General features: G+C 41.8%; 1 protein-coding gene across 1 annotated transcript in view; it reads left to right on the top strand.

Moving 5' to 3' along the window:
• INPP5A (inositol polyphosphate-5-phosphatase A) overlaps positions 1 to 20,503 on the top strand; it is a 253,168-nt gene that overhangs the window by 155,922 nt on the left and 76,743 nt on the right. Inside the window, exons 8-9 of the mRNA XM_082311162.1 lie at positions 2,403 to 2,522; positions 18,475 to 18,559. Of these exons, the coding sequence (XP_082167288.1) occupies positions 2,403 to 2,522; positions 18,475 to 18,559 (205 nt within the window). The remainder of the gene's footprint in view (positions 1 to 2,402; positions 2,523 to 18,474; positions 18,560 to 20,503) is intronic.

Below are 20,503 nucleotides of genomic sequence, written 5' to 3'. Positions count from 1 at the left end.
TCCCGTCTGTCAGCAGTGGGAAACCAAAGTTCAGAAAGACAGCTTGCCTCCCAGGTGACTCGCAGCTCACTGGAAGAGACACCTCGTACGTGATTAATGTAGGTGACAGGAGGAAATGCCTCTGTCTGGGCGTGTTTATAACAGAAAATTCCTTCTATGTGAAGGTTTTCTGCCACAGTGAAAAGTAGGATTGTGTGAAGCGATTTAAGGTACAAGAATATAGTTGCATACAGGTACGTTGTAAGGCTAGCAGTATTAGTATTGTTAAAAATACTGTTACCAGCCAAAATCAGGCAAGTGTTGTGCAGTCTCATAGCAAATTCCAGTCCCTGTGTCAAAGAACTTATGCACTAACACTGAATAGGATGTAGTTATAAATAGATGTCATAACAAATCGATGGGAAAATAGGGTGGACACATAGTGATCGTAGGAAGTCATGGGCGTACTAGAGCGGGTCCAGAGGAGGGTCGGAGGGCTGGAACACCTCTCCCGTGAAGAAAGGCTGAGAGTGTTGGGGTTGTTCAGCCTGGAGAAGAGAAGGCTCCGGGGAGACCTAACTGCAACCTTTCAGTATAGAAGGGGGTCTTACAAGAAAGAGAGAGACTTTGACCAAGGCCTGTAGTGACAGCACAAGGGGCAGTGGTTTTAAACTGAAAAAGGGTAGGGTTAGATTGGACCTAAGGAGGGGATTTTTTACGACGAGGGTGGCGAGGCACAGGCACAGGTTGCCCAGAGAAGTTGTGGGTGCCCCATCCCTGGCAGTGGTCAAGGCCAGGTTGGACGGGGCTTTGAGCAACCTGGTCTGGTGGTGGGTGTCCCTGCCCGTGGCAGGGGGGTTGGACTGGATGATCTTTAAAGGTCCCTTCCAACCCAAACCATTCTCTGATTCCATAATTTAGCTTTTATGCAGGGGGGCAAAACAAGGTATTTCTGTTTCATAGGGGTTTGAAGTTGATTTCATTGATTAAGAAGGAACTTCCAGAATATCCATGATTCTCTTGTCCTCAACCAAACCAACATCCATAGATTTTCCATAGAAGCAATATGATTCTTCTCAGCAATCTCTTCTGTCAGTCTTTGGCCATCCTTCAAGGCAGACACTGGGCACTGTAACAACAGTCCTCGACTCCTGCGTGTTCCTCCTGGAGTGCAGAGCTCCCAGATACGAGACAGCGTTTACCCCTTGGGGTTATTTCCTTCTAGAGTGCACGACCAGTAGTTGGTAGGGGATGCGAATGTGATGGGCTTTGGCTGAGCCAGCCCGCAGCCAGGTGGAGGGACCGCTGTCTGGCTCCCTGCCTCACTGCAAAGTAGCAAAGGATGAGTTAATACTCCTGTCTTACAGGTTAGGAAACAAAGCTGTGAAATTTCACAAATTTTACTGATTTTCTGAGGCTAGCTCCTCATCTGAGCCTTATGAGGAGTGGCTGGGGGAGCTGGGGGGGCTCAGCCTGGAGAAGAGGAGGCTGAGGGGAGCCCTCATCGCTCTCTGCAACGGCCTGAAAGGAGGCTGGAGCCGGGGGGGGTCGGTCTCTGCTCCCCAGGAACAAGCGATGGGACGAGAGGGAACGGCCTCAAGCTGCGCCAGGGCAGGTTTGGGTTGGGTATGGGGAAAAACTTCTTCCCCCAAAGGGCTGTCAGGGCCTGGCCCAGGCTGCCCAGGGCAGGGGCTGAGTCCCCATCCCTGGGGGTATCTAAAAGCCGGGGAGATGTGGTGCTTGGGGACATGGTTTAGTGGTGGCCTTGGCAGTGATAGGTTAACGATTGGACTTGATGATCTTAAAGGTCTTTTCCAACCCAAATGATTCTATGATTCTACGATCCTGCAGGCACAGTCCGAGTTAAACAGCCCCTGTCCTCTTCCCAACTGGAAGTGGTGTGCAGATTGACCGCTGTTGTCTTGGCATTCTCCACACAGGGACAGATAAGGAGATACAGCGATAGGATTTAGCCTATAGCCAGTAAAATTTTCCTGTCAATAGCTTTTCATTTTGTTTATTACAAAGCCACAGTTCTACTAGGTATTTAGCTACAGCTTTATAAACTTGAAGTTGTTTGTTTACACATTCAATTTTGTTTTAAAAATATTTTAGTGAGAGAGTACTGCTTGGTTTCTGTGAATTGTAACTGACAAATAGCTTTTCATTTTCATATTATGCATATTTCAAGCAAAAGCCTAGATGCAGTCTGACCTGTGGATGAGTTGTCATAAGTTTGATGATAGTCTTTGACAATTTTCTGATGCCGATAGCTTAATTTGCACAGTCTGTGTGAGTAAATGCTAAGGTAACATAAGAGAGAATACAGTAAGTATTATTATGTTGAATGCTTTGCTGATGCAACAAATGTTTTTTTCTTTTATCCTGAATCATTTTAATTTTTTTTTCCTTTTTTGTCATAGTGCCTTTGACTTGGTAAACATTCATCTTTTCCATGATGCTTCCAATTTAATTGCTTGGGAAACAAGCCCATCGGTTTACTCAGGAATACGGCATAAGGCTCTTGGCTATGTACTTGATAGGTATGTATTAGCCTTTACTAGCCTCTTTCAATCTTCTATGTTCATAAACAGTGTATAAAAGATGTTTCGAAAGGCACATCAGAAATGTAGAGGTTTTTATTCTGTGAACTGAAAATGGTCACTTCTTACCAGAGTTTTCTAGACTGTGCCAGTTGCAGATCTGTTTATGATGCTTATTCTTTTAAGCTAAATTACTGAGATTGGAGAATCTCTCTGAAGTCACCAGAACTTGTAGAGTAGAAAGCAGGTTTATTTTTTAAATGTGTTACTTAGATTAACTTCTTTTTAGTCTGCGTGGAGTCTAATAAAGCTGCCATTCAAGTATGTTTTCAGCTACAAAATAATAGAATAATTCCGGTTGGAAGAGACCTCTGGGAGTCTCTTGTTCATCCTCCTGCTCGGAGCGGGGCTGACTTCAACATCAGATCGGGTTGTTCAAAGCTTATCCAGCTGAGCTTTGAAAAGCTCCACGCACGGTGATTTCCAGCTCCGCTGGGCCACCCGTTACTGCGTTTGGCTGTCCTCACTGTGAAACCTTTTCTCCCTAATATCCAGTCGGAATTTCCCTCAGAGCAGTTTGTGTCCATCGCCCCTTATCTTTTGGCAAGCATTGCTGAGTCTGGCTCTGTCTTTTCTGTAACGACCAAATAGATAAAGCCAGCAACAAAATCCTCCCGTAGCCATCTTTTCTGTAAACTGATCAAATCCAGCTCTTTCAGCCTCTCCTCATAAGTCACAAGCTCCAACCCCCGCAACATTAAACCCCATGGTGTTTTAATCTCAATACTAGCTGAGTGCAGTAGGCAGCTTATCTTTTTCAAGCAGCAACACAGCATTTGTGTGCAGTCATCACTGTTATTAATAACATCATGGTTTATAATGGTGTTACAGAGTTGATTCATCTGATGGGTGGTGCAATACAGAGGATGGTCCCAAAAATACCCAACAATTTACAGCTGCCCTAATTAGAAGTTATAAAGTCAGAAAAAAAGACAGCTTTTTCTTGAGTAAGAAAAAATTATTTCTGCATGGGCATACGTGTATTGGCAAAGTAAATCGGTATTTCTCTTACAAGGTACTGCTTGACTTCATGTTTGCCTGAGAAATGGACCTTTAAAGTGTCTCTTCAAAGCAGCCATGGCATACACTGTGATCTGTGGCACGAGGTGGTGCTTAAAACACACTGCTTAGGCTGGACAAAATAAAAGCAGAGCACTTTATGTGCTGTTTTCCTGCCCCAGTCCCTGCTGTCTGGTGGCCCGCAGCCGTGTGCAGCGTGCCGGGGCTGCCTCCGGCAGCATTGCCGGGGCGGCCAGCGTGTGCCAGGCTCGGAGAGCTCTGCAGCGAGACCCCAGACGAGCGTGGGAGTGCTGCTGCCCTTCCCGTAGCGAAGCTTGGGCAAGGGTCGCTCGGCTGGTCTTGCTGTGGGGCACCGAGTGCTGCGGCGTGGGAAGTCCCAGCCCAGCGGCGGGTGCCGAGCCCCGTCCCACCGCCCAGCACAGACCAGCAGCGGGTGCCACCTGGGTGGAGAGGGCTAGCGCGTTGCGGCTAGCTGAGGGGAGGAGAGCAAGTGCCTGGGACTCGTGGGGAGTCATTGCTCAACACGGCTTAGACCGTGGGCAAGGGGGCTGCGAGGAAGGACAGGCTTGATGCGTCTCTTCCTTCTGGCATCTGCTCGCAGCCTTCCCTGTGTATGGCAAATGCAGTGAGGAGTTCCCCACCGACAAGTAGCTGTTCACTCTCGTGACTCTTTCTGGCAGCGACCTAGAAGTTAAAGACACTCCTGAACCAAATTAAGTTATGCGTTGAAAAACATCTTTGCATATGCAGTGTTGACGTTTTTCCCTATGTAGATTTTCACTGAAAAAGGTTCTGAAATGTGGAATGGAGTATAAATACCTTTTCAATCACATTCTATCCAAAGTTTTATTTCTTCCTGTAAGTTTTATTTTATTTAAAGACAGGCAGATATTTTATCAAAAGAGACTGCTTTTTCCACTATGTATAAAGAAGTGCTTTTCCTGTGCACCCAGCAGAGGGCTAAGTAGGAGTTTCTCCAAAATAAGCACTTATTTTCACTTTTTGGGGTGATGCAAGGATGAAGAGGAAAAATCCACTATGTCTTGTCTTGTATCACTTGTAAAACCTGTTCAAATTATCAGAAAACACTGGAGGCACTCGGAAGGTTTGCAAATAGGTAGCATGCAGTGGTTTATAAAAGATCCCTTATTTAGGGGACAGAGACGCGGTAAGATCAGGATCAGTGCAGTTTGAGACAGATTTTTGAGTTCTGTTACGTAGAGCAGCGTGGGAAAGGCCTGTTTTTATTTCATTTTTTCTTGGCTCCTTTGGTCTCCTCTCCTTTTCTTATGCTTTGCACGAGGGAACTTTAGCAAACCTGTATAAACCTTTTGCATTATTTATTGCACACTTGTTTACAGCATACAGTGTGCTTCATTAGCTAATTTTGGCTTTGGACCTCCCACGATGCCCTGGCAAGGGTAAGGTAATAAGACGGTAGTATTAGTGTCAGCCGTGGGTCAGAGATGTCATGATGGTATATCATTAAAATGTGACACTGCCAAAAACTGCCCCAACTCCCCTGTCCTTAGAAAAGAAAACCTTCGATTTTAGGTTGCACACTACTACTGTGAGCTTGCATTCAGATGAATTGTTCATTTTGAGAGAGCAGCCAGCCGCAGATCCGGACCTCCATAGTGAAATGATGGGCTGACTCGCACAAAAGGGGAGTTCTGTAAGAGCAGTGAATAATGGGAAACCCCTTTCATCGGCATTGCTAACCTTTTGGCAGCCACCAGCAAACTCTATTCTGATCTGCTGATTGGGGAGGACAATACACTGAAGCTCACTTTGAATGAATGCTACCACCAACAGTGTCCCCATTCAGAGGGTTTTGGGAACCATCTTTGACCATTGTCTGCCATCACTCCTTCAGACAGTAGGAAAAGGGAAAGTGAGAGCGGCTATAGGGGGAAAAGTACTTCTTTTCTTGGCTTTAATCTCTCTTTAAAGCTTCATAGATCTACATTTCCAGCTGAGCTACTGGAACTATGCAGTGTCAGATAAATACAGAAGAGAGAGGTTTCAAGCTGAGCTTTTAAATCCCCTTATCTGCATGAACTAATAATGCAGATTTAGTGCTGTTAAAAACAGAGACTGATAAGTCTTTTCCTTTAAAGCCTTTAAACTGCTAAAGAGCATTTAACAGCAATGCAGTTCAAACCCAGTGAACAATACTGAGAAGGAAAACAGTTTAATGAGCTAAAGCTTCACTGAATGAAACAAACACCTTCTCACAGTTGATTTAGGTCACTGGGGGAGTAAGTGAAAGCGCCGTTCTGTTCACGCTGCATCTTCATAAACATGAATTAAGTACAGCCTTTTCATGTAAGGTAAAAGCTATCACAGGAGTTTGAAATACAAAAAAGGAAAGAGTTTGCAAATAAAGCGCAAATTAATTCTTTTAACTGTTAAAATCATCAGGGAAGTTGGCTTCCCCAAAATTATTTTAACTCCAAGGTTTTAACGCATAGGCACAAAGCGGCGCAACATCTCTAAACTACTGAGAAGGGGAGGGGCGGGGGGGAAACAGAGGAAAAAGCGTCAAGTGAATGATTCAAAGTTGCCGCTAAAAGTTTTCTCCTGAGGGAATCTATTAATAATCATAATAGCATGTTTGGGGAGGAGGAAGGTTAAATCTTACAATGGTGTTCTGAAGTGATTTAGCTTTAATAATGTTTAAAATGAATTCTATAGTGAGAAGAATGCTTTTAAAGACAGCTAGCTGGTATGCGCTGAGCCAGATTGTTCTTAGCATTTGCCAGTTAGCAAGCGTGAAGAAAAGGTGGTGTTAGATGGACCCTTTAAAGACTAAGACAGTTGGAATTACACTGGTGTTAAGCAAATATTTGCTTGTATATTTACAAATACATATACAGTGTGTATGTAGAAAATTGGCGCGTGTAATGAGTCTTTGTCAACGCTGATGTAAACGCAGACTAAATTCCCAGAAGTCAGTTGCGTTGTTCTAGGCAGACACAGATACAGTCAAAACTGATTTTGCTTTACAAATGAGAATAAGGACACTTGCTTTATATTTTTGGGGGCAAAAAAATTCTTCCAGGGCCATTTTGGATAATTCCCGTGTACAATTAGCCCTATTTGCATAATACTTGCATTTTTGTATTTTCTAAAGTTGGAGGGTTTAAGCTATACGTGAGAGTAAGAAAGGAAATGTAGTTTACGTTTTAGTTTAGTCTTTCATACATCTGCTGTAATTAATGCTTGTGCCTATGTCGTATTAATTAATCATATTGGCTTATTAGTCATGTCCTTTGGACACTTGCTGGGGAAAAGCGTCTACTGAATTTAATACCTTGGCTAGGGAATGAGTAGAAGCTGTAGGATAGGGTCCTTTAAAAGTATTAGAAGAGAGTTTGTGAAGGACAAGGACGTGAGATGTTAGCCTGATAATGTGGTTCCTGGTGTGCCAGCCATTTAAACTTCCTGAAATTATCTAGAGCATTCAGATCCATAAAATGAATGTGTTTTTTTTTAAAGAAAGTGACAGTGCTCTTCTGTTTTCCTATTGAAATGTTCCCTGGACTAGTTCAACAGAAACATTTTTACATTACAACTGTGAAATCTTGGCATAAAGCTCCCCTTTGTGCCCTTCATTATTTTCTCACAAATATAGTCCATTGTCACATAGCTGAAGTTAATTTGATCAACATTGGGACATTTAACTTTTATGTCCGGTCAAAGGAGCTGTTTCATGCTCATTTTGGGTATTCAAAAGAAATGATTGCCAGAAAAATAATGTTACTATTAACAATTCAGAGCAATTAGTTTCCCAGGGAGAGGCGATGTGATGCACCGGCTCCACACAACTATTCTTTGTCATTTTATGGATGCTCATCAGTCAACTGTCACATCTTCTCAAAGACCCCTCCAATCTAAATGTTTCTCTTTGGGCTTTTCCCAGAACTAGCAGCTGAATGAGCAAAAGAAAAGCCACTTAGTTTCTAGGCAAAGGAAAACTTCACTCTAAAGATCTGGGTCATTTGAGAAGATCCTAGGAGTTGCTCGCTTTTGGGGGGCGGTGGATTTTTTTAATTTTATTTATTTTTTGCAACAGTGATTTTAGCATCAAGTGAAAACTCTCTGCAACCATGTGCCTCCAAACATTTAGTGAAATTTCTGTGTGTTCAGATAGAATGCACTCCCAGGGCAAATAGACCTTCCATCCAAATGTCTTCTAACAAAGGTTTAAAACCCTAGATCACATTCAAAAAGACAGCTTTTCATTAAACACCCTGAGGCTCATCTCATTAATATTCAGTGTCCCCCCCCCCTTTAAACTAAGGTTAAGTGCTCTCAAAATTAGCGTGTTTGTATAATATGCTCTTTAAAGAGTAAATCCAGCAAAATTGTCTCGTTACTCTCAACCTGTCAAATACAGCCAAAGACACTTTTTCCTTGCTGCTTGTTTTTCTGCTGGCTCGAGCTTTTGCATGTTTGATGCAGTTGTCAAAAATTTAACTGGCATGTCCTTTCTGTTTACACAAACACATTCTGAATTTTATTTAGGTTATATTTTTAGCAGAAAAATAATTTTGTACTTGTATGCATTGTAATGGAAAATATACATGATTATAATTTTAAGGACACAATAACTTCATTTCCGTAATAAGTGAATGATGATTTCTGATAGACCTAGTCTAATCTAGTAATTTTGCCCTTACTCTGTTATTTTCAGCATTTGGAGGTCTCCCCCCCCCCCCCCCATTTTCTTTTGGCATTGATTAATAACTGAACAGGTTATTAATAAATTTGCAGCATTTACTATTCAAATTGTAATTAAAGATCTGTTTTTTTCTCTCATGATAAAAAGAAGTCTGTAAAACAATAGCAGGTTTGGAAGCAAAGATCTGACTGGAGAATCAGCAATCCAAAATCCAGAACTTTAAGAACTTGCAGGTGTCACACAGAAAGGTGTCACTTAAAAAAAAATAGCGTGGATACACTGAGTCACTCTTCACTTTCTGTGCCTGATGTGAATAGAATTGTGGCTCTTCCAGAAGAAATGCTGCAAATAAAAGCTCTGAGGTTTCCTGGAGGGGCTGTCGGCAGTTGTTCTCACAAAGGCAAGCTCGCTGCCCTGCGGTGTGGATCGCAGCGAGGGGCTGCCAAGCCTGCTTGTGAGCGAGGGCCGCTTTCGGCACCGCGCTGAGCCTCCACCCCGTCCTTCGTAAGGGCTTTCCTCTTTTTCCCTGTTCCCTAGGAATAGGTTCTCCTGGAGCTGCCTTAGTTGGCTACCGTGTCTTTCTAGTAGAATATAACTGATGTAACTACAGGCTAGATTGGACGTGTTGTAAAAAAATCCCACTCCCAGGAGAATTCGTGTAATTAAACAGAAACCGTTGAAGAAAAGAGAGAATGCCTCTTAAAAAAGAAATGGCTGCAAATAACTTGTTGCCTGCTTGATTTTGCTCTGAAAATGGCTTTATATGAGAATGTGCAGAGTGCGTCGCATTCTCATTGAGCTATGTTTCTCCTTTTACTGTAATCTGTTCCTTAGAGAGTCTGGAGCTAGATAAAGAGCAGTCATTAGTGTCTAGCTAAAGGTGGCACTCGCATCAGCATTCATTGTGGTTTGTCTCTTTTGAAATGTTCTATCCTATAGCCATATAATCTTCCAGGATAGCTATGATTCAATTAAGAAGAATCTATATGGGCTGTTGATCCAATTTTTATTCATTTGCAGAGAAATGAAAATAAATTGCTATTGTGATTTTATTTACAATGCTCGCTGTAAGATGATGCTATGAGCTGATAGTTATAAAACAGAGAAATGGTTGAAAGAGCTCCATTCTGCTTCTGTTGGAGTCTGTGGGCACTAAGTGGGTAACCGTCTTTCAACATTTTTACTCCCCGAGGAAGGTGGGGTCACTGTGAGCAGGTTGTTGTCTTTGAGTCTTGTATTCTGTGTGCTGGAAGTAGGCATGTTCTTCCTAGCAGGTAAACAGCCAGCTGCAAGTTACAGCATTTGTAGCCGCTTGTCTGTCTGTACAAGTGCTGAAGGAGCTGTAGACAGCCTTGGCAGACGTTCGTCATGGACCGCCAGGTAAATAGCTGTAACTGCTCCACCTTTTATGAAAGCTTCTTCATCTTTCTTCCGTTGGCGTAGGGGTTAAGATGCAGCTAAGATGATTCAGTTTCTCCCTCTAACAAGGAAAACGGTCCTGCTATCTCTATATCCACCAGAATTTTCTTTGTTCAAGCCTAATGTTGACGGCTCTAATTTTCTTAATCGGTGTGCCCTTTTGAAAGAGAGGGGTTTTTCCCTTCTCTTTAGCACTTCAAATGTTTCTGTCGTGTCACCCCTCCTTTGTTTCCTCTCTTAGCTCAGTAGTCCACTGTAGTGTGGTTTTCAAAGGGATAAATGCCCAAGCTAACAATTAAGTATGTAAAATTTGTCGTTGCTAGTTAGCTTTTCTCAATGTCAAGCATTTTTTAACCCTTTGTGAGTGAAGTCTTTCTATGTTTCTAGCAATTCGCATTACCCTTTTCTAGAAGTGGTTCGTTTTATTTTTAATTCACAGTCCCTCTGAGCCTAGCTGTCTGTCTCCCCAGGCAAGCCGATGGAAGCCTGTGGGTTTCTGTCGCTAGCAGCGTGCCGTGGCGTGGCCGGTGTCCCGTCACCTTCTGCTGTCCCCTTTGCCCACGCGGCCATCTGCAGGAGGTCGGACTGGGAAAGGCGCTTGTGGCAAGTCTGGCGAGATGCAAATCTGGCCAGATTTCTTAACCGTTGTGCCACTGTTCCCATTGATGAACTGTTGAGGACATACGGTGCCTCTGTTCTGAATTTTTCTAGATTGGTCACACGCTTTTCCCAGCCTTGATGAGTTAATGGATCAGTATCCCATTGCCGCGTATCCTGGTTATTTTCTGGCTTGCTATTTGCATTTTAACACTAAGCGAACACAGGATTTTTGCTTTACTCCCCTACATCCAAGCCCTGCAGAACGGTAAGCAAGAATTGCCATGTCTCAGTCTTCGCGCAGGTTAAGATATGGCAGTTACCTGCTGCCTGCTTATGGCCGAGTGTTAACAACATTGAGGGGTTCCAGAAGTTACGTGGAAGAACTTTAATCTTCCATGAAGAAGTAAAGGAAGATTCAAAAAGACGTGCAATTTCTCTGGTTTCTTCTTGTTGTTTTCTCTTACGTCAGGTGAAGAGCAAGAATATTTCTTTGTTAACGTAACACCAGTGCTGTAGCATTGTATTCCCCTGTAGCAAAATTGACAAGTACTTACATCATTATACATGGCTGCTCTTTCATTAGGCGAATGTCAGTGTCAGGTAAGATCATGGTTTTGTCAATATAATGAAAATACCAGTCAAGTGAGGAAAAAGTCACAATTTTCCAGCTCTAAAAATTGATTTTTATTGCTCTTCTTGTAATCCTTTCTTTGGATTAAGTATTTATTATTGATGTGGTCTTTCTTTTAATCTTAATAGCTGCTGACATTGTAATTAATTAAAAAATACAACATTTTTGCCCAAATGGCACTATATTGAAATTAAAAGTGAACATCACATATTAGTTAAACAGCCCTGGCAAATGTCTTGAGTGCTAAGATGATTGCCTAAGCTTCTTGACAATTCCCTTCATCTTGCTGTATGCCGCTCGACCTTTTGAGATGTTTTGGTGTTATTAATAGGTTTTAGCTATTATATCAGAAGGAACAAGGCACAAAAATATGATAAACTTTATCTTTTTAATGACAGTGCTACAACACCTTAGGCATGCCGATGAAGGCACTTACATCACGTCTTTTGAGGCACGCTTAGATAGTCACCAGGTAACTTTTATTCAGAATTGATGGGGATTTTTCTGGAATTTTTCTCTAAATGTGTATCTGAGAATGCAAAATGGTGCGAGCTGAGCGCTGACTGTGCTGCAGAAGGGAGGCGATACGCAGAAGAGATGACAGGGTTCTGTTTCAAAGCTTTCTCTAAAACCTCTGCTGGAGGTGGATCTCCCCTATGGACCAGTTCTTGAGGTGCACATGTGTAAGCTGATCTCTTTGACTAAAACTGAGAAAGGAAAAAGTAAAGAGGACAGGAATGGCAGAAATCTGAAAGGCCACACAGCAATCCTGTGTCTAGTTCTGTATAAGCCAAAACCTAACGTGTCTCTTCTCTTGATCTTCGGTTCCTTAACGTGGCTGTGATAGAAGACAGGTTTCACTGTCGTCGTTCCTTGACTTTCCACCAGAAGTCACTGCAGGAGTTGTTATTACCTCTGGCATTATAGATCTATGGAAAAGAAAGCGTGTATAACCTTCTTACCCGCAGGTCACCTGCACTAGCTCTTGGCTCCCGTTGACGGGATGGTCAGGTCACTTTCTGCCCTTTTTTTTTTTTTAACCCTTTCTAAGGATTCCTCCTTGGGGTAAGATCCTCTCCTGTCAAGAACAGGCTAGTTGAGCGTGCCCTTTGCGAAGCGCAGCCACGAGGCACAAGCCTGCTGCCTGCGGGATGCGTGCGGGGCTGCGGAGCAGCTGGCAGCGCTGCCTCCGCGCCCGTCGCCTTTCGGTGACCCTCCCGGCGGCACCGCGGCGGCTCCTGCCCTGGATGTGGGCAGGGGCTCCAGGCGGCCGCGCTGCACCCAGCACGGGTGCGGACGGCCCTGCCGGCTCGGTCTCCACGGTGTTTCCTGAACGCTTCACGGGTGGGCTGAAATGGGCAAAGGTTTTACCATGCCACGCAGAGACGTAGGCCAGCGTTACTTTTGCTAGATTCAGATCAAAACTGAACCTGGGGTTCAAAGCTCTGCTTAGGTCAGCAATAACCAAGATTAGCAGTTTAACCTGAGAAACGATTGCCACACCGAGACTGAGCTGTCCGCTCTCCTCTGAGTAGTTAGTTGTGATTTTTGTATTCCTTTACTTAGGACAGGACGTTTTATATAGGCAGTCACATGTTCTCTGTAAAAGCAGCTTTTGTACCTTTAATTCCTCTGCATGGGTAATGTGTAAAAATAAAGAGATTGTGGAAAGATGATATCTTACCCCAGAAGTTGTACAAGAAATACGGAAGCGCTCATATTAGCTACTATTTAGCTTAAACACATCTAGTTATTATAAAAATTTGCTCACTGAATAAAATATGGCTTGACCTCTGGATTGTTTCTTCCCAAGAAATGTGACAGTGTCCCTCCTTCTCCTCCATTCAGCCTGCTTGGCAGAGCTGCAAGTTTTTTGTTTTGTTTTGTTATGTTATTGTTGTATTTAAAAAAAAAAACAAAAAACCCCCTCAAGCCCCTCTTTTCAGCGGTGTCAGGCTAGGATGAATTGGCCAGGGAGGCATGTTTATAGACTGTGTGAAGAACTTTGTCTTTGTGTGGGAATGCTGGTGACACTGGTATGGCTTGCCTGAATGAACTGCGATGACGCGGCTAATAAGGTGTCCTGCTGAGCACCGCAGCAGCCTTTCTCAGACCTCCCACTTAATGCCATTCAGCTCCAGCTCAGTGTAGCTAATTTTTCCCATTCCCTCAATTCTTTAGGCCTCCTTACAAACAGAAAAGTCAACTTTCACACCGAGGAGAAGATAAGTGCTTTAGGAAATAATCGTGTAAACAGAATGTTACCTTCTGACCTGATGCTGATACCTTGGTCTGGGACAAAACCCAGCTGGCTATTGCATTAGACATGGCTATTAAAGGAATAATGCTGCTGATCCTCCTTACAAAGTGCCCTGAGAAATGGTTTAGCCAAATCACACGGCCTCTTGTCACACTGAATCACGTTCAGCTGCTCTCTGCCATGACCAAATTGCTGATATTTAGCCGTTCCTTGTCTTCTCCTTTCTTGCGACAGTATGGGAGGGGGCTAAGTATGAAAGCAAGGGAAAGTTGGTCATGTTTCTGATTGCCCTATTATTTTCTGGCTGACTTTCAGTGCTTTGGAACGTATATACAGTACACCATATAGCTTTTATAAAAGAGGATGCATTTCATAAAGTATCTTTAATTGTAACTGCGGTAATGAGTACTTTAAAATAAAGTAAGTTACAAAAGGATTTCAGTGATTCCAATAACATGGAATTGTTCATTTTAAGATTGCACTAAGCTATTGCTGTTGGTATTCTGTGTCGAGACTAAAATTAATAACTAGACAGAGATTTCCAGTAGTATCAAGGAGAAGAGGAACCTCTACCTCTTACCATTTTAGTCTTGGTATGAATATGGCATCCAGATCTCCTAAAATGGCTTTGAAAAAACTTGGGCTTCACCATCCGTTCAGCTGACGCTGCCATCCAGGCTGAGAGGTCTGTCTTTACGTCAAAGTAGTTTGACATATCCTGGGCTCCAAGACCAAACCCTGCGCATTTGCTCCTACCGGGGCATTTGTTGGACTGCCCTGTAGGTTTGCCTGTCGCACGTGTCCGGCCGGCCCCTGCTCTGAACTGGGGAACGCTTTCGTCCCAGGCAGGCCAGCCTGGCTCAAGCTAAAGCTATTCAGCGTCGGAGCTTGGAGGGTTTCAGAGATTTCTTGTAATTCTCCTGATGCACCCAGAATAACAGTTGTTGTCGCAGGTCTTTGGGAAAATGTGTCGGGGACTGCCGTGCTAAAAAGCACTGATGAGCGGAGGTCGTTTTGCTAGATGTCTTGCCGACACGGCAGAGCAAGTACATTTCCAGTGCAGACACAGTAACTTTTTTCTGGGTTTGTAAAGCAGTTGCTGATATCCAGTGTGAGGCAACTTGCAGTTGTTAGACCAAAATAAGAATTAAATGTACTTATTTTGCAGCAAAGAAATTGCTATAGTAATTTAACATCAATTTGCACCCTTACCAGTGAAGTTTGCTCCTTAAAAAAAAAGTGTGAACCATGGACCTGACTCATTAAAACATTTAAGCATGTGACTAGCTTGACTGTAAACTTTACTTGAAAGTTGTAGTTGCTTGAGTGTTTCCTTCTTTTACTGTCCTGTCATGTCTAAAAAGCTGTTCAGCTCTATTTCAAAAACTGTTTGCGGTCTGCCTCTTCTCAAAATACAAAAAAAAAATGGAAAAGACGCAGAGAACAGCTCAGCCAGCCTGGAAGACTTTCAGTATAGAGCCATCAGTTAGAAATGTAAAACTAGTTTGAAACTGGCAAAATAATTAAGGTAATGTGTTCCAAGTGTGAAGAATCTAATACTATTATCAAGGACTCTCTATGCAATTAAAAGTTCTGTGTTTGTGGAAGTAGTAGAAAAGAAATCATCTATGGCATTTATATTTGTGCGCTTTAAAGTTTAACAAGGTCATCAATAAACCCAGTCATAAGCGTGCATTTTTTCCAGTGGTCCTTACTTCCCATATTGAATTTGTTATTTTGATTTCCAAAATGCGCAGAAGTAAAAGATATTTCTTTGGTATGTTCTAAGTGCAGGTAAACTCTTTTCTCATAAGTGATACCTTCTGGAGCAAGAGCAAAGGATCAGAAGAGTGAGCGCCTTCTTCCAACCTTTTCAATGGGAAGACTTCTCTTTCTGGAAAGGAAGGGCTGTAATCTGTTTGAAAAGTTTGCTGGTTTATTTGCATTCAAGCACTGCATACATCCTGATTGCCCATCCTCTCTTGATGGCCCTGCATAGGTCGCAAGAGGCAGCACAGCTAGATAAGGCATTGATGGTTTTTTGTTAGCTCTTGCATATAGAGTTGTGGAAGTGAAATATTTGTAGCGTCTCTACAGTCATGAAATTTTTACCTGAGTTGCCTATTTTGTCACAAGCTGTTTAGAAAAGTTGTACAAGAAAGAACAGAGCCTTAAAGTATGCTGAAGCCCTTTGGGATAATCTGGTAGTCAGCGAGTACAAGTTAAAGGAAATGGCACTAGGTCCTCCCACTAAAAACATAAGATTAATGGTGGTGACATAGGTTGGCTACTTTCTTTTTATATGATTCAGATTTATCACTCCATTGACTGATTCATGGCAACATTTCCAAAGGATTATTTGATTCATGGTTAAAGGAAGGGTATTGTTATAGAAACAAATAGAAAAGTAGAATACTGCTGATTTTGAAGCCTTCCCAGTTCATTTGCAAACACTCATTCTTGTTAAAAAAAAAAATTGCCTTCTGAGCTCTCATTCTCACACATGATGACCTGTATATATTTGTGGCTTAGAACACAGAAGCAAGAGGAATGGAACGCTTTTGTTTAGCTCTTGCTCCAGCCCTAACACCTTCACTGCGTGTCCTTGGTCCTGGCCAGACTCGGTGTTTTGCAGTGCTCGATCTCTGCCCGAGCCCCCCCGGTGCCGGCTGTTTTTCCTGCGTGTTCCTGGGGGAGGAAATATTGCTGTGCTCTTCTTTATTGCCATCTCCTTTGCTAACTTGGAGTCTGATTCTAAAAGCACAATCAAGAAGATTAGTTCTTGCAGTGCAAATGTAGGCAGCAGTAAGTATTTCAAAACAGAGCTATCAGAGTACCAAATTGCTGAAATAATGCTAAGATTTGGGAACTCTGGAACTAATAATAAGTTCCAATGGCAAGGACAGTAGGTTACATACGTGTATTAAGTAGAGTCATTTAAAGCATATTTTGTTGCTAGGTATCCTAGATCATTTAATAAGTACAGAAATGTGTATATCCCTTGCTGTACCACTGTTAGTAATTTTACTCTACACCTAAATTTCACCACCTGTGAAAACGGGATATGTCAGAAGCCACTTAAAGCATCATTCTTGAGAAGCAGCATTTGGACTATTTTACTTCAGTCTCTCATGAGACGCTCTTTCTAAAACGTCCAACAAGACAAACTACAAGGGGAGCAACTGGTTAAAATGATCAGTGTTAAAGCTGGCATTGATTTGTATGCAAATCATGTTTAAATCAGGTAATGTGCGAGACTATGAAATGACTGAATTTTAATTAATTGATCAGAAGCAGACTAATCAGCTGTTTTGTTCATCGGTTAGGAGACATTTTAACTGGCTATTTTTGGAATAGTCTGTTTATTTGGAAAATCCGTCTTTGCATAATACAATCACAGGCATCATTCTCATAATATCAATTTGTTTTAAGAGGCCTTCTCTAGACCTTGATGTCATTCCTGCAATATCTGTCATTTCTTTGTCAGCTGTAAATGGCAATGAGCAAAGCCAAAACTAAGATATGAATCAGGAAAGTTGGCAAAGCAAAATCAGTTTTTCTTACGTATAAGTTGCATATCAGATTTTGCAATGATAGTGTTAGCAAATTGTGGTAATGTGAATGGTTTAACTTTTAAGTTCTCATTTTCCTTTAATGTGCCATGAGGGCACTAATCAAACTAATGTTATGTACAGGTCAAGAGTGACAGGTTTTTCTCAGTGCTTGCTGGGAGCTGACAGTAGACAGTATTTATTAACAGTACCTGCAATAATTTGTCAGCTGAATGGAGGATTTGGAGATTTTCATACCAGAAAAGGATAAGTCTTTGCAGGAGATTTTGCTTCAAATGATCACTGCCTGAAGTCCAATGCGCATTAATTTTTCAATAGAATAATATTCCTTATGTAATAGATTACTGTTGACTAAAAATGTGAGATGTTTTTAAGAGGAGAAGCAGTATCTCACTGTAAATCCAATGTTGTATCTTTCTTTATAGCTTTGAGAAGTCCAAATGGATGTAATGTATTAAAACTTTCAAAGCCATTTGAAATGAATGCCTCCTTGCTGGGCAGTATTGTTCCAAGAAGCCTTACTTACTGTGCATTGCTTTATAATCCTTTATCTGTCTATATGGGTCCCTTCCTCTGGCTCAGCTGGGGTTTCTGGCATCGCCACACGTATTTATATATTCCCAGAATGTACATAGTGTATTGCTTTGCACTTCTTCCTTATTTATTATATATTGTACATCTAGTATGCCACTGCAGTTGTTCGTGCGTTTTGTCTGTGTATATTCTTTGTAGCTGTAGCAGTCGCATTTCAGGTATTTCGTACCTTCCTCAGCTGCTGATAGGAAATTAATTGTGTTGATTCCTGTCTTGAAATTAAGCGTGAATCGGTGGATTTCCAAATGCTAGGATCTCTGGAAGCGTGTAAAATTGCACATTGTTAGGAATACCAGACAATTGTTGTTAATAATAGACAAGCTAATAATATAATAACAATTTTTAATAATATAAGATTTGAAAGATGAACAGTAATGCCTTATCTCCCTGTTTAGTACTGAGCAAAGGCTTGAGAAAAAAGTCTATCTTTTCTCCACATCTGGAAGGATCACCTTATAGGTGTTAGCTACAACCTCAGTAAAAATCTGCTTTGAACAAAAAAAGAGAACTGTCTTTCAGAGAACTATAACTGAGCCAGGAAAAACCTCGTAGGTCGCTCTCCACCAGCTGTGATGATTAACGGTTAGCCCTAACATGTCACTTTTCATATAGTTCTCAGAGTCCTAACTAACACTGGTGAACATGACGCTCACAATCTTACGGTTAAGTAAACTCAAAGGTAGACGTATTCTGAACTTGCCACTAACTTGGGGTTCCTAATTCTTAGCTGCCAGCCCAAAGCCATCTACTTAAACTTCCAAAGGTGTGGAGTACCTCTGTGATGCCCTCAAGATTTCTGTGATGCCCAAATGCTGGTTCTGTGTTATTTGTACTAACTGCTGCAAGCTTGCTTTCCTCCAAATTGCTCTTTCAGCCAGACAGGGGAAATCAAATGCATTATTTTACTGGGGTTGGAGGTAGAATTGCCTAGGCAAAGAAAATCAGCCCCAAAACATGGTTAATATATTGTTCCGGTATAAATTGGTAGTTTTGATTGTTCCAATAATTATTTCTGAGATTGTGCTTAGAAGGTAAGATATGTGTATTTGTGCATCCTTGCATATATGTAAAGCTGAATGACAGGTTTGTTTTGTTTTGTTTTTTTCCAGAATTATAGATCAGCGGTTTGAGAAAGTTTCGTATTTTGTCTTTGGAGATTTCAACTTTAGACTGGATGCCAAAGCAGTAGTAGAGGTAGGACTTTTATTTTTCTTCTGATGTAGACCCTACCAGGTTTTATTTCTCAAATATTTTTTCCTGTGGAGAAGGTAAAAGTGACTTAACAAACTAGTCTTAATATTGACATCAGACTTGGCTAAGAATACTTTTAACAGGAACGTCTGACAGGTAACTAAAAACCGCTATTGTGAATCTGCTGAAGCAATTCAGAAAAACACAGCTGACATGCTGCATTTCTTCTCAGTGGTAGTGTGTAAAGTGAACATCGGCCATAGATGCCAGTGGACCGCAGAGTCCATCCACCTGTTCACGGTCCTGTGTATAGAAAGGAGAAAATGTGGGTACTCACCTGAGACGAGACCTGGAGTCTTCACGGTGCCTGCAGGAGTCTCTGCCTTTGGCAGGCATACAGGTTCCTCCTTTGAAATCTCTTCGGGCTTCAGCACAGGGTACCGCATTCCTGTTGTATGTTTGTGACTTTCGCCGTAGCTCATAGTGAATCTCACAGTCATTTACTGCAAGTGGAGTAAGTGCTGGTTTATATTTCTACTCTGTGGGGAAAGAAGAGAGACATATCCTAAATGTCTGTGATAGAGCTCCACGCTTGAAAAATACAAGCAGGCATTTGTGACAGTAGCATCTCAGTGTGGGAGGGTGGCTGGAAGATTTGTATAAAGCCAAAAGAACGCAGTAAACCTTTTTCATCATAGGTTGAGATTACCTTGACTTTACTGCTAAAGCTCAGCTCCAGGTAACATGGGATCAGAAATAATTTCCAGGTTGAAAACCAATTTAATCTCATGGTTTTCCTACTTTAATTCTCAGAGATACTGTAGTGTCTTTTTGGTGTCCTTGAGGATAGGCATGTATCTTCTAAACCAAAAGCTTTTATTTTGTAAATCAAGCAGTGGGAAGTAAGTGGCCTGTGTGTCAAAGGCTGGCTGCCCCTCATGCAGGTGTGGTGCCGTTCTCCTTCCTTACCTGATGATTAGTCCTTCGTCTGTTGAAAAACAGGCGTTTGACATTACAGCACGGCGTGTGTAGCAAATAACTTCCTTCTTGGAATCCTTTATGCATTGCAATCATTTAACCAACAAACTTAAAGCACAATTGAAATGAAATTCGTGTCACTGATTCAGAAGATGCAACTTCATACTGCGTATGTTAAGGACTAAATCCTGCTCTGCTACACCGCAGTTACCATAGTTATCATCAGTGTTTATAGATTACTTGTTTCTGAAATATTATGCCTGTTTGTTTTTTATTCGCTAGTGGTGCAATAGTATTATTGAGAATGCCTCTGTCTGAGAACACCTCTATCAATCGTGCTGCAGCAGAATTATCTCCTACACCCAGTACTGATGAAGGGCACCATAAGTTCTTCCCAACTTACTAACTGCCTAGCAGTCTGCAGGATTGAAACTGCAGAGAATGCTTTCTTTATTACCAATAGATTAAGATTCCTACATTTATATCTGTGAGTTTCAAAGCGTTCCACTTCTAACAAAATAATGTCACTAACCATAGATGATGCATACTGAGTGAACTGTGCAACAGGTAGTAAGAGTACAGGTAATTCTTAGTCCTGACGTAGTACTTTTCATCTTATGAATGCTTTACCAATGTCAATTAATGTTGTTGCATATGAGCATACAAGGTGTAATGTGAAGGTGAGTCAAATTCATTTACCCATTCTTCCTAGATAAGGTGCGTGCATGTGTGAGTGTAAAAAGCATTAGGATAATACATATTTTCCATTCCTTTTTTTGAGAAGTAGCATACGCCATTAACCAGAACTTCACCCAGCTACTTTGCAACATTAAGTAAACATAATTAAAGTTGATCCAGAAACTTCCACTTGTAATGTACATAGGCACAGTTAAAGTCACATTAAGTTTGTTTTGTCTTTTCTGCATTTGGTACAGTTTACAAACCGGTAGGTCAGGAGAGCCAAAAGAT

Source organism: Platalea leucorodia (genome assembly GCF_965183815.1).
Source record: "Platalea leucorodia genome assembly, chromosome: 4".
NCBI lineage: Eukaryota > Metazoa > Chordata > Aves > Pelecaniformes > Threskiornithidae > Platalea > Platalea leucorodia.
The sequence above is the reverse complement of the archived record's forward strand: the minus strand, read 5'-3'. Positions and strand labels throughout refer to the sequence as shown.